Source organism: Candoia aspera, chromosome 12 (genome assembly GCF_035149785.1).
Source record: "Candoia aspera isolate rCanAsp1 chromosome 12, rCanAsp1.hap2, whole genome shotgun sequence".
Classification (NCBI taxonomy): domain Eukaryota; kingdom Metazoa; phylum Chordata; class Lepidosauria; order Squamata; family Boidae; genus Candoia; species Candoia aspera.
In genome coordinates this window covers 5,936,317-5,960,889 of record NC_086164.1, presented here as the reverse complement: position 1 = coordinate 5,960,889, position 24,573 = coordinate 5,936,317, and the positions used below count along the sequence as shown (strand labels likewise).

Sequence of the window (24,573 nt, the reverse complement as noted above, 5' to 3'; positions counted from 1 at the left end):
GAAATGCCAGGAGTAAAGTTAGCATCTTTTCATTTCTGTCTCCTATCTTGGCAGAACTGGGAAAGAGTTGGAAGATAGCCATGTGTCTCCTCATCTCTGTGCCTTTTGTCAAGGGTGTTTATTCAAAGTTAGCCAGGAACCATCCCAAGCTGATTCCTCTTTGATACCAAATGAGTGAGTCACAGAAAATGGATGAAGACAAAAGTATTGGATTATGCCTTTCACTGCTGGTGGCACAGTGGTGGCGAAGTTTGACCCTCTGCTCTTCAGCTGAACACTTCTCAGTTTGACCAAAAAATGTGCCGACTCCAGAATGCCTTACCTTTTACATCTTGGATGCAGTAACTGCAAAACAGGCTGAGGGTTTTAACAGGGAAGCCTGCTAAGCTGTGAAATGGTCGTCACATCTAGCTGAGCTTGAGGGACCTAGAAAGCAGAGCAGAGCCAGACCTTGGTAGTATTTCAAGAGAGGGCCATCGGGTTAGACTGGGAAGTCAGAAAGGCACCCTGAGAGAAGGCGGTGGCAAGGCTCCTTTGTCTCATGCCAGACAAACAACAAACATCTGCTTAGACCAAGAGTTGAGTTTGATCAAGGAAGACTTTATTTTTCTATATTCATGGATTATTATATTTTATGACAAGCGTTAACTGTTTTTCTGAACGGAGGGAGGAACCACAAGCACACAGGAAACCTCACTCGCAGGAAGTGAGTTTCATGCTTGCCCTACTCGAAACAAGCCCCTGCAGCCTCTAGCAGTTTCCTGTACCGATCACAATCATCCCCAGCCTGCCCCTCACCAGATGTTTTGCGGTGTTACATCCTCCAGACTTCGCAGCCTGCACAGAAATTGTGGGGGTTGCAACACCAACACATTTGGAAGGTGCCAGGTTTGGGGACGGGTTAAGATACAGGATCCCGTTAGGAGCTGCTGAGGGGTGAAGCCTTCACTGAAGATCCCAGCTGCCTTAGCTCACCATCCAGCGACAACCGTTATTGATGCCCCGTCTAAACTGAACCCTTTTCTTTCTGCTTGGCCTTCGAGGGTGATTTTGAATCTGCTGCATTTCTGTGCATGGACAAAAGCTCAGCTTGTTGGTGGTGCTCTGAAGATTGAAAATGTGGAGAGGTGCTAATTACCCCAGCAGGAGCATTTGTAATTGGACTGCTATAATTGGATATATTTTCCAGTAAATGCACCTTCCAGCAAGACTCCTGGTAGGGAGGGGAAGTCATACCAGCTTTTTCTTTTTCTGATCAGTTACTTATCCTGCTCTTTTTTCCTGTAGAATTTAATCACGAACTTTTTCCATGCGGAAAAGGGATGAAGAGGGGTTGGAAAGTGGGAGATCCAATACTCTAAAGCAGTGTTTGTCAAACTTGGCCACTTTAAGATGGGTGGACTTCAACTCCCAGGATTCCCCAGCCAGCCTGGCTGGGGAATCCTGAGAATTGAAGTTCACCCATCTTAAAGTGGCCAAGTTTGACAAACACTGCTGTAAAGGGATCTTTTCTGAGTTTCCTCTGCACCAGTTTTAAGCTGCAGCAACACATGCACTTAAAACTGTAAGTCAGCCAAGGTCTTGAAAGGGCAGCAGGAACGTGGGTGCCAATAAAACTTTACCATGGCAAGAAATGCACCCCTTTCACTGATGTTCGAGGCAATGTTTTTTCATATATTGTGGCAGCTACATTGCAGTTGTGATTTATGGATGCAAGGAGAGCAACAGGAGAATCAGACCACTGCCTTCTTGCTGCAAATGGCTTATCCAGTTAGCATCTCTGATACGGTCCTTTCACAGCATTGAAAAGTGTGCTGTTTCTCTTTTGGCCTGATTCAAGTGTAACACTGACCCATAAAGTGGCAAACTCCTGTTGCACCCTCCAATCCTACTTGGTTGGCTTAAACCCAACGGTTGGACAGATTTTCTAAGGGTAGAAATTGAAAGTGTACTCGCAAGGGTGTTCCATAGGTCATGATCAAAAAGCTCAAGAGGGCCATGGCAGTGCGATTGAAGCACTGCACCTTTTTAGGTGCAAAAAAACCCCCACTGAGCTTAGAAAACAGGCGGAGCTTGGATTGCACCATCAGGGCCACCTTCTTGACTTTTTTTGATGATAACCTGTGGACACCCCTGTGCACCTGCTATGCTGAAGATCGATGTCTGCATAAAATCTGTTCTTGGGAATCTTGTTTCCCCCTTAGAGGAGGTTAAGTTTTGGAGCATGCTGGACAAGTTGGCCAAATGCCCACAGAAAGAAAGTTACCAGATGTTGCTTCAGATCAGTTAGTTTTTTAAATTGTGTGATGACATTGCCCTTGTGGTGGCTTCTTGTGCGTGTTTTTCAACTGCGGGTCCGGTTCCTGTCCCGAAAGGCAACTTTCCAACCACCTTTCTACTCTGCCAGAGCATAAAAGAGTCCTAGCAGGATCATGGTCAGTGTGGTTCATGTAAATGCAATTCAGGATGTGCAAAAGAGTCCAGCAACACGGGCTTTGCAGGAGACAACATCTGCCCCAAGCCCCAGGTTCAGAACACATCTAAAAGTCTGTCAAGAAAGTTGAGCTATTGAGGCCTGATATTAACATGCATTCTTTTGTCATCATCTTAGGGTGAAGGTTGCCGGACTGTCCCTCTTTCTGGCCACGTAGGATTTGATAGCTTGCCTGATCAGCTGGTTAATAAATCAGTTAGCCATGGTTTCTGTTTCAACATCCTCTGCGTGGGTGAGTACGGCTTTCGTTTTATTTCCTCTACCCTTCCGCCCCACCCCCAAACCGCCATTTCCATTTTGGGGAAATTCCATGCTAAATGTGAATTGCTTTGCAGCTCCCTGTAGGTCAACAGGGCTAAGATAATGCTCCTTTGATTTACCTTGGACACATTTTGGGGGTTGCCCTCTGATCCTGTTCTACAGGAGGGTTAAGGTTCACTGTGTTGGGTGGACAGGAGATGATGAGATAGGCTCTCAGCGCATTGACCAAAGTAAGAGAAAGCGCAAAGAGGCAGAATGGGAATGTGTCTACCTCTGATGGCAACTTCTGTTACTCTGCTGGGGTTCATATTAAGGGAGGTGCTCAGCACCCCAAAGAATGCTGGCTTTAGACCATGTAGGATGGGATGGGTAACCCCCCCACCACTTTTTGTAGCCTGGGTCTACCCATACCTTTGTAGCTCTGCATTATAAAGATGCAATTCTTTCAAAGGTATCTATAATTCCCCCACCTTATCACCAACACAAAAGAATAGAAGAAAAATAGGCCAGCCAAACCGCATTTACCCTTTTGGTAACATTATCACGTCACCACCTTGTGCCCTGTGGCTGTTGATAGCTGAAACCTTTTTTTTTTTTAAAGGTTTCTTGTCCTTCTTGTCAGAATTAAAACTGTGAATTAGACGCACAAGATAAGAAGTGACTGTCAAGTTGCATGAGCTTGTCTGCATGTCCCCCATCAGGAAGCAAACTGCTTCATTTGCATCAGTGGTAGATCCTAAACCAGCCTTTCTCAGCTTTTTGACCCCAGAGGAACCCTTGAAATATTTTTCAGGCCTTGGGGAACCCCTGCAAATTCAGGCTCAAAGATAGGCCAGAAGTTACAAAATTACTATATTTGTTTCATGGGTAGGCCTGTATATATGCACCAACAGTGTTCTTAAACTAAGAATAAAGAATGAAACGTACCTCTTTAATGTGAAGTTGCCCAGATTTGAAATAATTTTTAAAATAAATCATGATCTCCCAGGGAACCCCTAGTGATCTCTTGTGGAACCCGAGGGTGCCACGGACCCTGGTTGAGAAACCCTGTTCTAAACCATTGCAAAGAATAAGACATCTGAGAACCCCAAAGCATCTAATTTTCCCTCTTAATTGTTGGAGAACTCCATGCCACAGGGTCTATCATCCTGGGAGCAAAGATGTAGAAGCTACCTTATGATTATTGGATCATGCAACTCATTTTGGTTTACGTTAGCCTTCCCTAGTCTACACCACCTCAGGAGTGGGCCAAAACACCCTTCCGCCCCACTTAGCAAGATCGTGGATGCTGGGAGTTGTAATCCAAAGCACCTGGATTCAAGCTGGGGAAAATCTGAGCAATGTTGTCTGTTATTAATTGTCTTGGCATGAGTGTTCAGGACCATATTAAGTACTAGCTTCAAAAATGTCATGATTTTAGTCCTCGAAGTAGGCTTTCAAATTCTAGTTTGAGTTCCATATATCAGTTGTCTTACTCACACCTTATAAGTCAGTTTCCTTGCTTCTCCAGCTGGTGGCCAAACTTCCTGGCGCCCCCTTCCCTCTCTTTTGCAGGGCAGGATATAATTCAGTAAGTTATGCCATGGCTGTATTGTCCATTTGGGCCTTTAATTGGGGTGAAGACAATAAAGCAAACTTCCCATTAAATGAAGCTGGAAATTCTGTCTGTGCCAGATTGGGTGGTTCCTTCAGTAAAGTTCATGTAAATGATGAGTTGCCTTCCTATTCATTGAGTTATACATATAAACATTTTATTCGCTTCCATGTTTGGCACTTATACTGTCTTACCTTGTTTGGTGTATTTTGAAAGAGAACAAATGGCGTTGACAACCGAGCTTCAGTTATGACCTTTGGTAAACCACTGGTGTATTTACATGGAATTTTGCTGTAGATTAAAAGTAATGCCCTTGCAGGAAATTTAATAAAAAGAGATTGTCCATTTGGATACTGCTATATTAAGAACAAGGACAACTTGCCATAGCTCTCAAAACATTAACTTGGTCTTACGAATCATCTATTCATAGCACAAACCTCCACGCTTTAATATAAATGCTTTACATTTATTGAGTATTTGGGCATTCCAACTGTTCAGCATTTATGGTCTTTATGATTTAAATGGCAGCCCAGAACTGTAGGCAAGAGCTACTATACATATCGTAGATGAAAGATTAAGGATGCGGCAAGAGAGCTGAACAGGAGGGATGATGAGGGACCATACAACACACAGTTTGAAACAGCACTGAAGCAACCCAGTTTTCAACTTCCATTTTACCATGAAGCTCATGAAGGTTGTTTCCACACCAGTGACTTATAGTATCTTCACAGCCTCGTCCAGCCATTGTTGAGATGACGTAATAAAACCTGTCTACAGTAATTGAAATTTTGACCCAAGGATGCCTGGATGATGCTAGAAGATGTTAAAGGCGCTGGTGGGGGGAATGACCTGGGCTTGTCCCTTCTGCCTTGCCAAGAGAGAAATAGCCATGTCCATCCTTTTAAACTCTTTGGATGAAAGATGAAATATAAAGGAGATAAATAATTGATTGATTGGAGTGAGATTTATCCCAGGGGCAACTTCACGGAAACATTTTCTCTCTCTTCCCATGACTGTATCAGCTTCTCTCTCATTCCCTCCCCCCACCCCTGCAGCCCAAAAACAGCCTTTTTGTACAAATCTTTACCTAACTGCTTTTATTTCAAAGAAAAGGAAATGGCGATGTCAATTCTGGGTGTTTTCTGTGGTCCCAATTGGCTACTCTGAGTGTCTGGGTGGTGCTCTTAATGTTCCAGAGACAGGAATGATTTCTGCTTGCTCATCAGTGCTCAGAGCTCCCCGCTCCTTTTTTTTCTTTCTTTTTTAATTTGACTCTGGCAAAGATGGCTTAGCTTTGGCAAGCTGTGAAAGATTGTGTATTCACACTCGGTGACCTCTGTGTCAGGAAGCTCGGCTGGGCTCAACTCCAGGATGGAGTTACACCAAAGCGGAGATTCGTCTCAGCTCTTCAGTTCCAGGAAACTTTTCAGTCTGAAAGTGTTGATTACGTCTGTTTCCTCAGGCAACTAATGTCTTCTGCGTCCCCCTAATGCCCAATTTCTGGATTATGTTCCAGGAAATCCGTAACTCATTAAAGAGCTGTTAACTTTTCTTGGCAGTAAGCCCAGATATGACATGTTACTTCTCTGTCTTGATGAAAGCAAGTTGGAAAAAAAATGACAAAATGGTGAACCCATTTCCAAATTCCACACAGCTTTTCCTCTGGTACAGATCATATGCTTTTTAACCGCAGATCCCAGAACCTCTTAATGTTGCAGCTCAAGATATATAAGTTACGTTTTCCAGAGCTTTAAAAAAATACGCACACACCTAAATAATTTTTAAAAAAGAACATTTCAGGTGCACCTCCTTTGGTGACATCACTACACCACAGCCACTCACCTTTGGAGAGAAAGAGGAAAATAAACTGTGGTCTATGTCTTTCTCCTTCCAGTTTTTTTGAGGTTTTTTTGCTCATCTTTGAGCTAGAAAGCTAAAACTGGAAGAAGAAGATTCTTCTTCTTAAGAGAAAAAGCTCAGAATATTCTGTGGGAAAGTAACTGGATCAGCTGATTGGTTTCCTTAAAAAGCAGTAAAGAAATTCTAATTTGGGATCAGCAGTGATGCCTTGTGTAAAATGTACTACTTCATAGCGGGGTGATGCAGACTTATATGCCATCTAAATCTCTGGTGTTTGGGTCCTTTTGACGCAAGAAGGTTTTATATTGTCCTGTCTTGTCCTATATAGTCACCTGTTCAGCATTCTGAGATAGGAATTGTTCCCAGCCATGCTAGCAGAAACCAAAGTTAGCTTATTTCAAAGTATAAATCAGTAATAGAATGAACAACGTCTAAGTAGCTGAAATAGGAGCCTGTTTACTGGAATAAAACCTTCTGGGTAGGCATAGGGAAGGGGCAGGGATGGACTGATGAACTGTTTGCATTTGTTGGGCGAAATATAGGTTGTCTAGATCTGGATGTTAATGATGGAATCTTTGGGCATTGCAGACTCAGATTGGATTGTAACAATGGGGTGATGGAGAGCAATGTAGACCAATATTGCTGGGCCAGAGTATGTGAAATCGTGGCAGGAAACCTACTTACTCCTATTTCATCCTAGTGTGGACCCACACAGGATTCTTCATGTCTTAGAGGAAACTCACAACCTGATCTCATGGACTTCACCACATGCCAGGCAGTTGAAATAGCAGATTTGATGGTGCCAAGAGCTGGCCACTTTTTGGACTAGTGGGTGCACTGGGAATGTTTAAGTGGTGCTTCAGGAAACAAGCTAAGATCTACCCTGAGCATTTAAATTCCAAGTAATTTTTTTTAAACCCATGCCAGATTTAAAGGAAAACATGTCCATCTGTTTTAATTCTGTTGCTTTTTATCCTGATCTATTATTTCTCATGTTTGCACAAAAACTGTTGTGGCTTGTATGTATAAATCTGTGCTGTCTCTTGATCTCCCCCCCCCCCCATACAATTGCTCAGTATTGCATGAATGTGGATCCTGCCCCTTCATCTGTTTTTCAGGGAGAAAAAAAAATTAAAAATAAATTCTGAAACGCTATGGGATTATCCAACTGGAGGATTATCATTTTTTAAAAATTATATACCTGTATTCTGCCCGCCCCCCTGCGGTGTTGCCTTGGCATCTTTACTTTTATCAAATAGATGGTTATCAATACCACTTTATTTCTCTACAGCCAGTAAAAATAATTTTTAGAACCCCAGTTGCTTTTAACTGTTGGATTGCCAGTGGTGGTGTTCGTTTTGTGAAATGTTTAAAATATTGGCTTTGCAAAATTTGCATTGAGCTCAAACTGTGGCAAAGAGAGGTGACTGTATTTTAAATGAAACTATGAAAAACAGAGAGCCAGTTTGGCATAGTGGTTAAGGCACAGGGCTAGAAACTGGGAGACCATGAGTTCTAGTCCCACCTTAGGCACGAAGCCAGCTGGGTGACCTTGGGCCAGTCCCTCTCTCTCAGCCCTAGGAAGCAGGCAATGGCAAACCACTTCTGAAAAACATTGCCAAGAAAACTGCAGGGACTTGTCCAGACAGTCTCCGAGAATCAGACTCGACTGAATGGATTAAAAAAAAAAAAGATAAACATTTTTTTTTGCTGCAGAACAAACATCTGCACATGAAATGCTGCTACCGTACTGCAATCCTAAAAATCTTCTGCAGTCCTTTGACAAATCCATACATCAGCTTTCCCTTTTCTGCCCTTCCCCCACCTCTCCTTTTGTTGTGATTTGAGAGGGGTGTGTGTGTGTGTGTGTTGTGTGTCTGTACTGGAAAGCTTTCTATTTTGCATGGCTTAGGTTCTCTACCTTCCCCCATCTCTGGAGGGCAAATACTGCCATGCCCTGTGATGCAGGAAATGTGTGTCAGTGCATTATTGTGCAAACAGAACAGAGAGTAGGAAAAAAAACAACCAGTGGGCTAAAACAGTTTATTTTGCTTGGGTTTGATGGAGCCCCATAGCTACACAAATGGTTTTGGTTCTAAAGTTAGGGAATAGGAAGAACCTAACCTTTTATTTTTAAATTTAGTGCATTTTTTAAAAAAATCCTAACCTTACCCTGCATACCACTATCTGTTGTTTCTGATAGTTGCTATTATTAATTAAAATATTTATTTTTATTTGTTTATTGGGATGAAACCGTCTCAGAACTCCTTCCTTAAAGTACTGAATATTCTTTTGCTTGTTGTAATGGGGCTGTACCACTAAACAGTGTTCTCATCACATATTTAGCCTATGTAAATATTTGAAAGAAAGGATTTGCACCTGCTCTTTGGTTCCCTCTGAGTTTGCTTTTATTGGTTGGATTTCATCCTAATTTTTAGAGCCATATTGAAATAAAATGTGTGTGTGTGTGTGTGTGTGTGTTTTTCACCTCCGAAAGGAGAAACTGGTCTTGGGAAATCCACGCTGATGGATACGCTGTTCAACACCAAGTTTGAAGGCGAGCCAGCATCTCATTCCCAGCCAGGAGTTCAGCTGAAATCCAGTTCTTATGATCTGCAGGAAAGCAATGTTCATCTGAAGCTGACCATTGTCAGCACACTGGGCTTTGGGGATCAGATTAACAAAGAAGACAGGTAAGCAGAAGTTTCCATGGTGAAATAGAAATTAGGACTTATCTTCTGGGCAGCTCCATCTTGAGAACCAATCTGGTAATATCTTGTTGGCTAAATCCAGGGAGAACAAAGACGAGGCCTTAGATCAGTTCAGATGAACCCACGGAGCAGGGGAGGGACTGGACTTGGGTGGTTTTTCATCATGCAAAATTTCCAATCTCTCACTGAGTTGGAATGCCTCAGGTGTCAGTAGACAAGTGCTTGTTTCATTAAATTATTTAAACTAAGTTATTTAAGGCATGCATTATTTAAGGCTTGCAAATACACAGCTATTGACCTCTCTCCATCCCTTGGGTGATGGGCTGAGCTTTATGGAAGCTGCAGTCTCAAAAGGAGAGTCCAGGATTGTGGAAAATGGGTAGATTAAATACTTTCTGACTCATGTCTGACACTTTATGGATTGAATTTAAAAAAGAGGTTTTTTTAAAAAAAATTATTTTTGCTCATAGTTCTCGTATTTTTTTATAGTTAGGGGTTCTTGGGTTGAGTGTTTTTTTTCATTGGCGTGATTTTTAAAAATTGCAATAAAATAATTAATAAACTAAACCTTTGTGGATTGAATAATCCAGTTTCTGTGAAGCAACTCATTTTGATGAGGTTGCAATCTGGAAATGAGCCAGTTCTTTCCAGCTCACAAGATTCCAGCTTTCAATCTTGAAGCACATTGCGCTCTATTATTATTATTGTGTGTGTGAAAACAGCGCTTGTGCAAACAGTTGTATTTTTATTCCAGTTGGCCATTAATGAGCTGTTAGGACCGTTTGCTTCTAGGGAAGAGATATGGTTGTCTGGTTGATCTGTGCAGTTGTCACAAATATATATACAGGAATGATGAGTTAGAGGCAGAAGCGTTCCTAATGATATCCAAAAGACTGTGTGTGATCCAGCCTCCCCTAATTTGGCATCCCCAAATGTTTTAGGACTGCAGCTCCCAGAATTCCTTTCAGCCATGCTGCTGAGAATTCTGGGAATGGTGCCCACCCATCTGGAGAATACCAGATGAGGGAGGTTGCTCAAAAGAAGCTTTTTTTTCTGTGTAGGAAGCACTAAGAATTAACACGCATTCTGTGTTCTCTCTCCCCTTTCCTTCTGATGAAGCTATAAACCCATTGTGGAATTCATTGATACCCAATTTGAAGCCTATCTGCAAGAGGAGCTGAAAATTAAACGGGTGCTGCATAACTACCATGATTCCAGGGTCCACGCTTGCTTATATTTCATCGCTCCCACAGGACATTCTTTGAAATCCCTGGATCTGGTAACAATGAAGAAACTGGACAGTAAGGTAGGAAGTGCAGGGTCATCTGAGGAGGAAGTCTTGTTCATTCTCCTGCTTCATGTGACCCCAGACGTGGGTTGTCCACTCCTGTGATGCTTCTTATACTTTGAAAAGTGGGATATAGTTCATTTGTAGGTCTTATAGCTGGGTGCAGAACTCTTAATTCAGTCCCGCTTAAATAGAATCCAGTAGCAAGTTTAAGGATGCATGGTGGAATGTGAGAAAGGCCTTGGGAGACTGGGCGAAGAGACACAGCCAAGGGAACAGTCAGATAAGAGACAGCATAGCCCACAGCTGCATAACAGGCAGGGCAAGAGGCTCAGAAGGGACCCTCCCTAGTTTCTTGGGCTGTAAAGGAGACTGGGGGGGGGCAGAGAATTGTGCTTTCAGACTTGCAAGATTGATGTCAGCCTTACTAGGCAGACCAGACAGGAAACATGACCAGATGAGCTAGATCTACTGTAAAGCTATAGTAAAGCTATAGTAATATAGCAAAGCTATATTAACAGAATCTTGCAAGTCTGAAAGACTTATTTTTTTCTTTTTTTTTTTAAGTCCAGGAAAATATAAAGGAGAATCTCATCCGGTCTTGCCCGCTTTGAAACATCCCTCTCCCACTGAAAAAACCGCCCTGATTGCAAAATGGCTCTGGGAATTTAAACTTTGTGTAGTTTAAATGTTCAGAACGCTTCCTTTCTTCTTTGGTATTCCCTGCAGGTGAATATCATTCCTATTATTGCCAAATCTGACGCCGTCTCCAAGAGCGAGCTCACCAAATTCAAAATCAAGATCACAAGTGAACTAGTGAGCAATGGGGTGCAAATCTATCAGTTCCCTACCGACGATGAATCCGTGTCGGAAATAAATGGAACCATGAATGTAAGATGATGCCGCAACAACAGTAACTGCTGTAGTTTTTCCTGAGCAAGTGGTTGTCCAGCTGTAAATGCTTGCAGGACACTTGTTGTAAAGATTGCCTAGTTCATGGAGGGAGGGAGTGCCCTAACGCCCATATTCTCACACGTCACGTGAGAGGTTTACACACCAGGGTCATCAAAATGGCTGAGCCCATAGTGACAGCCTGCCATGAAATTAATATTTTTAACTGAGCTAACTTGGGAGGGAGGAATTGTATTGTTCACAATCCCAGTTCTGCCAGTCTGTAGATTTTAGTCTTGTCAGCGTTGCCTCAATAACCTGAATGGCTCCCTTGATGAAAAATTACAAAAATACCCATCCCAGAATCCTTGGTTATCTGTTCTGCTGCAAGGAGACTTGGACAACCACTACATAGAGGCACTATCCCGTATCCGTTGCAAATCCTATAATACACTTTCAGTCATAGGGACTAGAAGCTCCTCTTCTGAAGAAATATATTACAGGCCTGCCAATCTTACTGGGTGAGGATTGTTAGAATATTGTAGTGTCAGAAGAATCCGGTGACCAGCATGTTACACTAAAAGTTGGATTCCTATTTCACATCTGCCATGAATGTGCCATCAAGGAAGCGGATGACTCTAAAAAACTTGAAATTGAGCAAAGGGTGAAGTTAGAATTCTCTTCCTTCAATATCCTTTTGGTTGGATAAATTGATATCCAGAAGAGAGAAAATAATCAGCGATAATCCTACCTGTGTGTAATGTGCTGCTAAGTCAACCCAAAAACAATTTAATTCCAGTAGCTATATTATTTTTATGGCTGCACAGCCAGGCCTAAAAGTCAAGGGGTTTTGTTTTTCTTTTTTCTGGTGGCCATGTCTGGCTATTTTCCACGTGCAGGGCTGCGAGAAATGGGTTTTTGCTTTTCTGGAGGCTGGGGACTTTATTTATGCAGTTTCTCATGGCAGCAAAGTCGCCTTTGTATTCCTTCTGTGCTTGTCTTTTCCCAAATCTAGAAATGAGTGGGCGTTAGTTTGCAGGTAAAAATTATTTTTAAATGGATGAAGGAAAAGTCACCTGTTAAAAAGTCTGAGTTGTGCTTTTTAAAGATGATCCTCAGTGTTGTCCTGTGTGGGAAGAATCATGGTTCCTCGTGAACAAGCTGGACTGATTCTGAGGCAGCGCCAGCAAAACTCGAATGCAGCTTTTTATGGAGTGGTGCTCCTCTTGATTTTCTAATTGGGGAGGTGTACATACACAAAACACAACAGTGTTCTCCTGTGCCTAACCACAGAAGCCTTCTAGCCTCCAACTGAACTAAGTTTTACATTTGGAAAAAAGATTCACACCTTACCTCTCTTACAGACTTTCAGGCAGGACTTCCTTGTCCTCTGTGCTCTTTCTCCCTTCATCCACCAGGTAGAAAGAATACGGATTTTGATTTTAGTTTGTTTTTACTGAACTGTGATTAACAACCATTATCAGGTATCTAAATTAACACAAATCCAGGATGCAAAGAGGAAGAACACGATATAAAAAATACAAACAAATCTACTAAAATGCAAATGCACAGGTACTGTACATGTATAAATTTACCATGTATGTAAAGAGTTATCCTATTACAGTGTTTCTCAACCTTGGCAACTTGAAGACGTGTGGACTTCAACTCCCAGAATTCCCCAGCCAGCACTGGCTGGGGAATTCTGGGAGTTGAAGTCCACACGTCTTCAAGTTGCCAAGGTTGAGAAACACTGCCCTATTATATATATTGCTATTGAGGTAAACCATACAATCCTTCCAGACTGAATAAAATTGTGGTTCCTTCCTGTGATGTCTGGTACATCCACTAACAACTGAAGATGCATTCTCTGTTTTTCTTGGGGTGCTCCAGGCTCACTTACCCTTTGCCATCATTGGCAGCACAGAAGAAGTCAAGATAGGAAATAAAATGATGAAGGCACGCCAGTATCCGTGGGGGACCGTGCAGGGTGAGTAACGCCTCTAGTTCTGGGCCACATCTTGACAGAATGTTCTTCCTTGTTGTTTTAGCTAGACCATGCGCAGCTGACCTAGAATAAGATAGGTTCATAGAAAATAGAAGGCCCCACAAAAGTTTTAAAGCAGGGTCTCTCAACCATGGCAACTTTAAGATGGGTGGACTTCAATTCCCAGAATTCCCCAGCCAGCCATGCTGGCTGGGGAATTCTGGGAGTTGAAGTCACCCATTTTAAAGTTGCCAAGGTTGAGAGGCACCGTTTTAGAGCAATGTCCATTCAGATAAGCCTCAGCTGTCACCCTCTTTTTACTTATCCATACAGTTGAAAATGAAGCCCACTGTGACTTTGTGAAACTCAGAGAGATGTTGATCCGAGTAAACATGGAAGATCTTCGTGAACAAACCCACACACGCCATTATGAATTATATCGGCGATGTAAACTGGAGGAAATGGGATTTAAGGATACCGATCCAGACAGCAAGCCATTCAGGTATTATCTACCAGGACAGGGGCATCTGTAGAAGGAAGGGGCTGTCAAAAAAACCAAGATGGCGACTGCTACTGCATGAGTAAAGCTTGACTTTTTTGACCTGCTTCAACAGTTACCCTGCTCCAGAGTCTACTTAATATGACATTGGTGGAAAAAAATTCCCTTAGGGAAAAAAACCCTCCCAGTCCAGTTTTAAACAACATGAGCATTGTCTAGATTCTTTCATAGCACTAAGCCAGCCAAGAAGTATTTCAAATGTTGATTGTTTGGTCAATCTTTGTTTCCTTTCCCCTGCTCTGCTAGTACCCAGATTGTAGATAAACATAAAGCAAACAAAGAACAAGCCATGATTCTGAATTCAAATGTGGCTACATTTATACAACACTAAGTTATAATTCGTTGAACAAGCTATATTACAATTATGATTGTTTCAGCTTGTGGCTTCCAAAAATGGTTTGGAGACATATAGGGACAACATATGAAAAAAGCTCAGAATCTTTGACTGTTTGTTTATTGTTCAGATTTATATCACTGCCCATCTCCCCCAAAAAGGGGGACTCTGGGCGGTTCACAATAAAATCAGCAATTAAAACCATAAAAATATAAATTACAATATCAATAACCGGTATAAATAAAGAATAAAATAGATACAAAATCCAAGGAGCGAAGATCTTTTTCTTCACCTCACTGAACAATCTTTTTTCATTCACATCATTCAAATAATAATAATAATAATAATAATAATAATGGAACGATGCCAAACAATTTCATTCTATAAACACTCAACACAAGCATCTGTTTTATTTTCTGATGCAGATTTTTAAGTTCCCATCCCCAGGTCTATCTTGCCAGCAACATACTTTAACCACATATCTAGAAACTCCGGGGCATTTATGTTTAATGAACATTCCGTTGGCTGGAGATCAGTTCCACCTTTTCGTTCAGTTCAAGGTAATCACGGCTCTGCCGATGTAAGGGCAGAAGACATTAATAGGCTTCTGATCACGTGAGCTGCAAGGTGACTCCAATGGAATTGGCTGATTTTTCCTCTTTTAAAATATTGCCCCTTCTACCTTCTTGCCTTACCTTAGTTTACAAGAAACCTATGAGGCCAAAAGGAATGAATTTCTGGGGGAACTGCAGAAGAAAGAAGAGGAAATGAGGCAGATGTTTGTCCAGAGAGTCAAAGAGAAGGAAGCAGAGCTGAAAGAGGCTGAAAAAGAGGTGAACTGATGAGGGTCTGCGGGGAGGGCAAAGTGGGATCACGTACGTCAGGACCGATGCGACGAAATGGTGTAGGTCTGAGCCGTGTTTCTTGTTTTAAACGCATTCCTTTCATCACAGCAAGATGGCTGTTGTTTAAATCAAGCAACGCACTTTACGGCATCACCTGTGTTAAGGGTTTTGTGGGATCTCCCCAAAGCAGTATCTCAGACGTGACCTCCCAGAACACTATTCCCCACTTAGGATAAGTAGGGTGTTCAGTCATCACCTTCTTGCATGCTCTTTTCCTGTGCAAAGCAAAGAAAGAGTATCTGTGAATATGTCCGTGGCAGCTGCAGAGAATGCACCTGCAAACAGACGTGAATTTGGAAGGTTTAAGGAGAGCTGATGTAGAGTTCCACCATGGTACGTTTCTCAGGAGACCACATATTGTGAGAGATTTAAGGCAAGTTACGCTACCTCAGAGATGCATTTAATTTAAATCAAAGCTCCCTCTTGTGTCATTGTCCACTTCTGCGTCTCAGTCCCAGCTATTTTGTTCACCAGGCCATTCAAACATCAGATGTGTTCCACCGTGAGGCACACTTCTGATTTAAGGGTCTGTCCCTTTGTGTCCTTCACGAAGCAAGTTGGTCACAGGATTGCTGAGCCCCATAACAACGTTCTTACTCCTCTGTTCACGGAAGGCTTGGGAGTTATGGGACTGTCTGGAGTGCCCCTTGAGAATTTGCTCTACTTGTATGCCTTTGTACCCCGCCTTCTCATTCCAGCTCCACGAGAAATTTGACCGTCTGAAGAAGCTGCATCAGGATGAGAAGAAGAAACTGGAGGACAAGAAGAAGTCCCTGGACGATGAAGTCAACGCATTTAAGCAGAGGAAGACAGCCGCTGAATTGCTTCAGTCTCAGACTCAGCAAGCAGGAGGTTCACAGACACTGAAAAGGGACAAGGAGAGAAAAAAGTAAGTGGGCACCTCTGGCATCTTGCCTCTTTGTTTTCTCCACATTTGATGTCTTTTTACCACCCTTGTGGTGCAAACATGTGCTGGCCTTACCTCATTTTGAAATCCTCTTTGGGAGCTGGGCTTTCAGTGCAAGCCCTGGCATGAATGGGTAGAGTGAAGGATCTCTTGGGTTGTCCCTCAACTGGTTTAATCAATGTCTGGTGATTTCCCATCTGCTCATGGCAGAATTTCTTGGGCGTGGCTACTTGCAAGACGGCGGAAGCCGTCTGGGCCCAACCCTGAAGTCCGAAAGACTTGTCCCCATAATAAAAACTGGCCGTGACTAACATATAGCAATTGCCTGACCAGAAAAACCCAAAATGGTTTATACACGATGGCTGCAGTGAGAAGGTGGAGTTAAATCATTTCATGTGGTGACACTGCGGCTTCAGTCTTATTTACTTCACCTCATGGAAGGAGACGTTGAAGTCTGCCGTTAAAGCCAGGGGCCCCTCATTCTTCTCAGACCCTTGATTTCTGTTACCAAAAAGAGGAGATCGCCACTCATCTAGGGACACAGATGGCTTTTGCCCCAGTCACGCAGGAAGAAAATGATTCTCCATTTGTATTCTTCAAAGAGTTGGAGCCAATGGCACAGTTCAGCATAAGGCTGAAGCTTTAGGGATTATTGCTTCTGTCCAATGCTTGGCATATGGGTGGAAGGACCGAGCAGGCCAAGGAAAATCCACTTCTCCTCCTAACTTTCATCATGGCCCATTATCATGTTGGACATTTTAACTAAGTTGGCCTTCTCAAAAATAAAGGGGCTGTATCTCCCTGACTTCCCCATTTTCATCATTTCACCACTGCTCCCCATGTTGACCATTTGCTGGCTCCCTGCCAATGCTTTTAATTTCCCCCCCCCCAAAGGTAATACAAAAATCAAGACTTTTTTTTTTACCTGTTTCTTTTTCCTTACATTTTAAGTGCACTAAATTGCCTTCCTCTTAGTTGTTACTTGTGTGCTATTTTTCAGTTAATCCCTGCTGTTTGCTGCATGGTGCATGCATGGTGCATGAAGGCACCTTGTGCCGGTAAGCTGTGACTAAATCAAGAAGCCACTGCAGTGGGATCCACAAGTGCAGCTTGTGCAAAACCAGGCACATCCCTTCCGAATCGTCTTGACTTCTAGCATTTTTGGCCACTCTTCCAATTATGTACCTTTCTTCTTCCTTCCAGTAAAGTGAATGCAGGCAGAAGACCCTTTAACTTCTACATATACTATTTGGACAGCCACCAATATATTTTTAAGTTCTTCTGAAATGCACCACAGTTGCTCCCTCCTCCCCACTCTTCTTTTTTGTGCCTGATACCGGTTTACATAGGGCAGTAAGTAAGTAACCGAGGTTCATAAAGGGACATTTTTCACCTTTCTTTTCCATTCTGGACGGGAGAAGGTTAGAAGCCTTTTGCTCAATTAACACTGTGCAAAAAACAGTGTTATTAGCCTTTAGTTGCTGAGCTGGTTAGATCGAACAATAGCTAAACCTGCTACTAGTCTACAATAGGATGGAAACTTATTTGAATCACTGGGAACCTTTTACAACTGTTGATGCGTGGGTCTGATTATAATTTAAACAAGTTCTTCTGGGGTTAAAGTACTCTTCCAGAATAGTTTCTGTGCCAAAAGACAAGCTAAGGGCAGAAAGGGGAAAAACCAACTGTTTGTCTTCAGGACGACATCAGCAATGTGAAAAACTGGCACAAACAATAGTCCTTTTTATACTGGTTTCAGAACATGACCAAGGGCTGGAGAAGAACTGGAATAAACATTGTGGGTCCTTGTTAGCTTTGAATTGTTTTTGGCAGGTTGCCATGTACAACACTGAAGCATACTAGTGGTGGCTCAAAGAAGCCTCCTTTTTTGTCCCTCAGATTATAGGTGGCAAACAAAGCTTTGAGAATGAGGCATCTGTTCTTTTCTTTGCAAAGTGCAGGAAGATCTTTCCCAACAATTCAAAAATGTTTCCAGTATTGATTTGGGCTGGGAAATCTTGCATGGCTTGATATTTTCCTGCATCCATCTAAGCAACCAGCTGCAATCGGCTGGCAACAGAAGTATTGCATGCGTATTGCTGTATAATTCAAGCATGTTTAAGCAAAATCAAAAACTAACGTTTTTTCCCCCTTCCTCTTATAATTTAGAGACCAGGGATGGGCAAATAGATGGTCCAAAGGCATCGTGGGAATGCCAGAATTGTGTTGATGCTTGTCTGCATTTCTTTGCCAGCATATATAGAGCTTAAGTTTTAAGCATCCCCTTTTAAAATTGCTACATGGTTTATAAGCTTAATGGCTCAAGAATTTTAAAAGACAGATAAATATTGCTTCCAGTTCATTGGGATCATTCTTTTTCCTTTAAGACTGTTATTAAACCTTAAAGTCATTTTTTTTGCAAACTATTTATATTTTGCTCCAGAATAGGAAGATCAAGGTTGATGCACATGTCCGTTTTCAAGGGATCAGCATCTGCCATAAAACATGAACCTTTGAATGTAACATATAAACAAATGGTCTTTGTGTCTCACACAATATCTCCTAGTGTGACATTTGATTGAAAATATGTTGCCCATCCCTGGTACAGACATTATTTACCTTGCAATTAATTAATTAATAAAACATTAATCCTTTTGTTGTTGTTGTTTGTTTTCAGTTCAGGCTTCCTGTAGACCTTACTCTTTTGCTCCAGAAAAGACCATCCCACGTTTTGAATTAATTTGCAGTCCACCCCTGTACCTTTTCTTCCTAGTGCATCATCTTGTTCCATTCTGCATTTTTTCTGTTTTGTTCTCTTTTCCTGAATGCAAAAAGAGGTCATACTCCCTTGACTGTTCGGGCGAAGAACTCGGCAATGCTTTCTTGGATCTGATGAGCCAGGCTCCAAACCATTATCTGTTTTTATCCTGTTGACCAGCAATTTTTTCAGGACTGATGTCCCGAAACGTTCAGCATCAGCATTTCATTAAGGCACGGCCCATGCATGTGTGGGTGTGTTCATGCACATGTGAATGGCCAGGCTGCATGTCTGCTTAACAGCTGCATGGGGACAGCTGAGCCCTTTCTCTCAAGAAGGGAGAGAAAAAAAAGTTGAGCATAAAGGTTCCTTTTTTTCCTTTTTCCTTTGCTTTTTTGAAGAGCTTTATAGGATATTTTTAAGGAGGTTTTTGTTCATCCAATTTTTGTTTTTCCCTGTGCCTTGACTGTTACAAAGCTGAACACAACAAATGAGTGCAAAAATAGGAATCTGAAGGTGTAACCGGAGCTGTTTGCAACATTTCCCATCCCTATCTGGGGATACTGAATATTGAACCTTGGACCTTCTATGTACAAGCAGGAGTTTTTCCATTGAGTTAAACCTGGCCAGAATCTATAGCTCTGAATTCAGTGGGCTTTGCTTGCATGTTAGCATTGCTACACTGTCCTCCTTAGTACTTCATCCTGCAGGGATAGATAAGCATCTCTTCTTTTTGTACAAAAATAATCTCAGTTATTTCTCAGTCTAAAAATATGAACTCTGAAAAAATAGACTCTTTTCTATCCCAAAGCTGGAAAGGGATAAAGAATTCTAAGGCATCCTTCATTTCTACTTTGATTTGAATATTTTTAATCATGGAAAGCTTGGTTTAAGAGCAGGGAATTTTTGGCAGCCTCACAAAGTGACATTTTCCATGTTGTGTGGGAGAAGCTGGGGCAGTTCAATAATGCAGATTTCATGCATTTTCCTGGCAGGAAACGTATGTTTAGCATTGCAGACTCATATTGATACAAGGAAACATACTATGTGGGGTGTGTGATATATAAAATAAAATAAAACCCCTTGGTCATCCAGAAGGAGCAAGTAAATTATTTAATAATTTATTAAAGAAATCAATTAAAGAAGGAGCAAGTAAATTATTTTCCCTGTTAGAATTCTCCTTTTGAATGGACTTCAACTGCAGAAGTTTCCCAGACAGTATGACTGTTGCTGAGAATTTGGGGAGCTGAAGTCTTACCTTTAAAGGGTCCCCAGACTGAAGAAAGTTGCTTTAGAGTTTATAACCCCCAATTCTTGGCCACCAAAAGTTGCATCATTTGTTATGTCTGCATCTGGCCTTGATCTGTGCTCTTCACAGAATGCAGTTCTGAAATATAGGTCATCTAAAAAGTATGGGTACATTGTCTTGAAGAGCCCTGGTGTTAACTTGGGAAATGCCCATGATAGGGATGGGAGTGAGTTTTTCTACCTGAAAGCCAAGAGTGACCATTGGCATCTTCCAGGCCCTACCCAAACAATTCTGTCCAGCTCCTAAGAGTTACCCTTGATTTTAATTGAAGTATAGCTTAAAAGAGAAAGTCCCATGTTTTTACTAGCAAGGAACCGGATATTGCCTCTACGAATGTGTGTGAGGGAAGTACATTTCCCACTTAGATGCTTTTCCTGTCTGGATTTGGTATCCTGTTCCCACATTTGTTCCTGAGTACATGTCGTCCATGACTGTAAAACTTTTCCTACTTGGTGGCCCCAGTTATAACAGAGATGGCCACCCATGGCCAACCATTGGCCCACTATGGAAAGAAAATGTGCCCCCAATGCAGAAATAGCCGTCCCTGAGCCAAACAGCCAACTTGATTAATAGTTTAGAGCAGCCGTTCTCAGCCTTTTGACGCTGGAGGAACCCTTGAAATATTTTTCAGGCCTTGCTCAGGGAACCCCTGCAGATTCAGACTCAAATATAGGCCAGAAGGTACAAAATGACTATATTCATTTCACGGGTAGGCCTGTCTATATGCATCAGCGGTGTTCTTAAACTAAAAATAAATAATGAAACCTACCTCTTTCATCTGAAGTTGCCCAAATTTGAAATCAGTTTTTAAATAAATCGTGATCTCCCAGGGAACCCCTAGTGACCTCTCGCGGAACCCAGGTCGAGGAACCCTGATTTAGAGTGTGTCTCAGCATCACCACCAAATGAACTTTCATATTTCCAGTATCCTTGAAAAGGCTTCTAGGCAGACATTTCAGATCTGAAATCTTGGTTTTCTTGGAAGTGAGCTCATTGCACTGAAATTGTTCTGAACCAATGAAATCCCCTTACCTGTTCTCATACGTTATTATTTTTATTTTATTTTCTGCTTTGTCTCTGTCTTTGATGGGAAGCTTTTTTTTTTAAAGAAAAATAAACTTTCAGACAATAATTCTGGTTAATGCTTTGCTTTTGTTTCTTTGTTTCTTTGTTTTCTTTGTTGTTGTCGTTGTTGTTACCCTTCTTTTACAGTAACCCATGGCTATGTACTGAGTAGTTTCCCCTGAATATACTGAGCTGGGATTTGGACCTTCACTTATTTATTGCGCTCCCGTTCAGTCACGGTCATCTCATGATGCTTCCAGCATGATAATCCATACTCTACGCAAACAGTTTACATTATTTTTATTTGCTTTTTGGCTGTATAATGGTGCGCGCCTGATGTAACAGACCAGAATTGCGGCTTCTCTTACACACTGTGGAATGTTTGGGATCCCCATTCTAGGCTGCCTTGTAAACAAGCCCACCCAAGTTACTAGTCTGCCAGAATCATTGCTAGCCTGTTGGAGGTTGATGGAACACATCTGGATGTCCACCAGCAGGGAATGGGGTGGTGAATGGGCTGCACTCTTCATACAAGCCTGCCATCAGAACCTAACCGGGTGGCAACAACGGAAAGGTTTTTGTTTGCAACACACACACGAACACACACACACTTTGAGTACTCTTTATTGGAAAAGTTGTGTCATTTCCCACCGCTGCCTTTTTTTTAAAGTGGGGGTGGGAATCACAGACAGTAGATAAAGCCACGTGATGAGCCATTGGGGTTCATAAACGGTTTTTAATTAGATGGTGGACTCACACCACTTTTCTCAAAGCTGTTCCATTGCCTTTTCCGGCCGAATGTGAAAATGGAGACAGCAAGGACATTTAAGATCTAATTCTGGACTTCTAAATTAACATTTGGGTCTCTGAAAGGACGTTCATGTTTCTGAACTTTTTCCAGCAGCAAGCAAAATATTAGTTGCCTGTATCTTCTTCCCCTTTGGTAAGAAAGCCATGCTAAATATATGATGGATTGGTGGTTGTGTTTTAGGAGATGACCATTCAATTTAAGAGCAGTGAGAATAGCTAAGCCTTTCTTTCCTTTCTGATCCTGCTACTCACCACAGGGGAAAAAAATAATATGACAGAATCACATACACTGATGCAACTTTCCCCAGCATGAATGTTCACAGTGAAGGGTTTTTAATGAGAGTCCAGATGTCTTGTAGATTAATTGAGGCTCAGTTTGAACTGTGGTCATATCCCCTGGGTTTGAAAAAAGATCTTTAGCCTACTCCAACTTGGTTCCCTGTTACTGTGAAGGATTTCAGTCCCCATAATTCCCAGCCATCGTGGCCTTCTCCCATGAGGATGTGGAATATGGGTTTTGAAGCTTAGAATGACTGAAAGATACCAGATTAAGGATGGACTGCTTAGAACAGTGTTTCCCAACCTTGTCAACTTTAAGATGTGTGGACTTCAACTCCCAGAATTCTGGGAGTTGTAGTCCACACATCTTAAAGTTGACAAGGTTGGGAAACACTGGCTTAGAATATCAGATAAGTTCCAAATGATTTCCTATCTTGCTTTAACCCTTTGTAAGCAATGCAGGGAGCTTTTTATCCCGAAGCCTGTGATGGGTTTAGAAATAGTTGAAAAAGTTTTTGATTTGTCAACTGTTTAATGAGATGGAAATGCAACAAAAGAAGTGTAAACATCCAGAAACAAGGTATGGGGATAGTCCTTGTTGATAATCCTTCAGTATAAGCTGAAGGTGCAGACCTGGAGAACCTAAAATGGTATCGGAAGATATCCTGGTTGCTTATCAAAACCATGTCTCCTTTGGATAGGATTGAGGCAGCCACTTTTGAAAGCAGAAGGCATTATTCATGCAATTCAAACAGGGGCTGCTGCTCCTAGGTTTTTATTCCTTTCCCTGAATGCTGAATGAAGCACATTATGCAAGAAAGGGATATTTTAGAATGAAAAGCAAACAGCATTTGGATTCCTTTGCCCGCAGAACTAGGATGAAGCTTCCAACTCTGGGGGCAGAATATTCCTGAGTTTCAAGCTCTGGGTGTAAAACCATGGGGAATTGATTAAATGAATGTTGCTTTATAATTTTGCCTTGCTTTCCTCTGAATGTTCGCATTGATTTGGAATATATATGTTATATTTGTATTGTGCACTCATGCATTCCCCCCCAAGACATCTGCAGTCTGTCTATTACAATGCGTGTTGTACAGGTGGTCCTCATTTAGCGACTGCGTCATTTAGCAACCGCAGTTATGACGATGGAAAAGTAACTTGACAACCAATCCTTGCATTTAGAACCTTCATAGGTCTGTAAAGCAAAGGAAAGGTCAGATTGTAAGCCCAGTCACAGTTTCACTTAGGGACTGCTTTGCTTAATGACCAAGTTGCTGGTCCCACTTGTGGTCGCTAAATGAGGATGGCCTGTATTCAGATATGTAATATGTGTGTCCTTTTTTGAGGCAATGGTGTTACCTCAACGGTGCTTGAGTTCCCAGGAGGGCAGCAAAAACGTGGATTCACTTGGCTGTTTTCCTCTCTTGATTTGTGTGCCTCAGTTCTGCTTTGCTTTTGATTGCCTCTCTTATCCCTCTGCTGTTTAACTGACAATCTTTGTTTCTTCCCCTTTCCCTCTTTCTCTCTGTAGCTTTTTCTAATCTGTCTCCACCTGCTGCGTCTGTCCAAGAAGACTTCTGCTTGAGTGAACGTGTAGGGACTCCCATCCTGCTCGGGAAGGGAGGGGGAGGCAAGGATCAATAAAGGAATTAGCCTTGGAAAGATTTGGGTTTGTTTTCCCCCACCCCCATTTTTATGACGTGAGTGGGGTGTTTGGTTTTATTTTTCAAGCTGAGGTATCTTGTGCTTTATGAGACAAGATGGAAAATAATTGGAAAGGCGAGCATCAAAAATTTGAACAGCACCCAAAAGATGCAGTCCAACTAATGATGTGGCTACTCTACACTGAGACAGGACTATTATTATTATTATTATTATTATTATTATTATTCCCTTTCTATTTTGCCTCAATATCATGATAGTGTTTTTCAAATACCTGTAGAGGAAAAATTGTACTATTCATTCATTGGTTGGTGTGGATAAAAATTATGCAATGAACAACAAATAGAAAAACTCGTGACTTTGCTACCTCTGAGGAATATTTACTTTTAACAGTAAAAGGGCAGTCGGGGGAGGTCTGAGAGGGGAAATTATATTTTTCATTGGGGGGGCTTAGATAACCTGCCATTTCAGTAAAAAGTAATGGTTAATATTTCCTAACTTAAAAAAAAAATCCACTAAATTTATTTCTATTCAATGTATTGCATTGAGCCAGAAAGTTCATTGTTTAAATCTCTTCTCCTGGATTCAGCTTCCTGTCCTGTAGAAATAAACATGTTGGCCCTCTTTGCAGGAAGACTTACTGTGATTAAAATGCACAAAGAGCTTTAAGCGTTTGAAGGAAGGAAGATGTATAAAGACCTAAGTATTATTACTGTTGTGAATTAATCCCCACAGTTCTAACCGCTTCAAAATCCTTTTGGGGTAGAAACTGACTCTTCGATTAATCAGTATCGAGTTTGTGAAGGAAAAAAAAAGTGTCAGTAATTCATCCTCTTGTTTTTCAAAGTTGTCATGCAAGTCACGTGTAACTGCCCTTAAAATGTATCTTCTGAGAAACTTTG

General features: G+C 41.8%; 1 protein-coding gene across 4 annotated transcripts in view; it reads left to right on the top strand.

The window, feature by feature from the left end:
- The window catches only part of SEPTIN6 (septin 6), a 31,366-nt gene extending 7,169 nt beyond the window's left edge, over positions 1-24,197 (top strand). Inside the window, exons 2-11 of one of the 4 annotated variants that reach the window (XR_010068648.1) lie at positions 2,612-2,726; positions 8,707-8,902; positions 10,040-10,226; positions 10,938-11,099; positions 12,990-13,086; positions 13,417-13,585; positions 14,677-14,809; positions 15,580-15,770; positions 16,789-16,846; positions 18,466-19,643. Coding sequence is in view for 3 of the 4 variants with exons in the window: in XM_063313678.1 (XP_063169748.1) it covers positions 2,612-2,726; positions 8,707-8,902; positions 10,040-10,226; positions 10,938-11,099; positions 12,990-13,086; positions 13,417-13,585; positions 14,677-14,809; positions 15,580-15,770; positions 21,068-21,092 (1,275 nt within the window). In the remaining variant the exon portion in view is untranslated. Of the gene's footprint in view, positions 1-2,611; positions 2,727-8,706; positions 8,903-10,039; positions 10,227-10,937; positions 11,100-12,989; positions 13,087-13,416; positions 13,586-14,676; positions 14,810-15,579; positions 15,771-16,788; positions 16,847-18,465; positions 19,644-21,067; positions 21,514-23,540 lie in introns of those variants that run through there. The other 3 variants (XM_063313681.1, XM_063313678.1, XM_063313680.1) reach the window with 3 other exon arrangements.
- Positions 24,198-24,573: the final 376 nt, after the last annotated feature.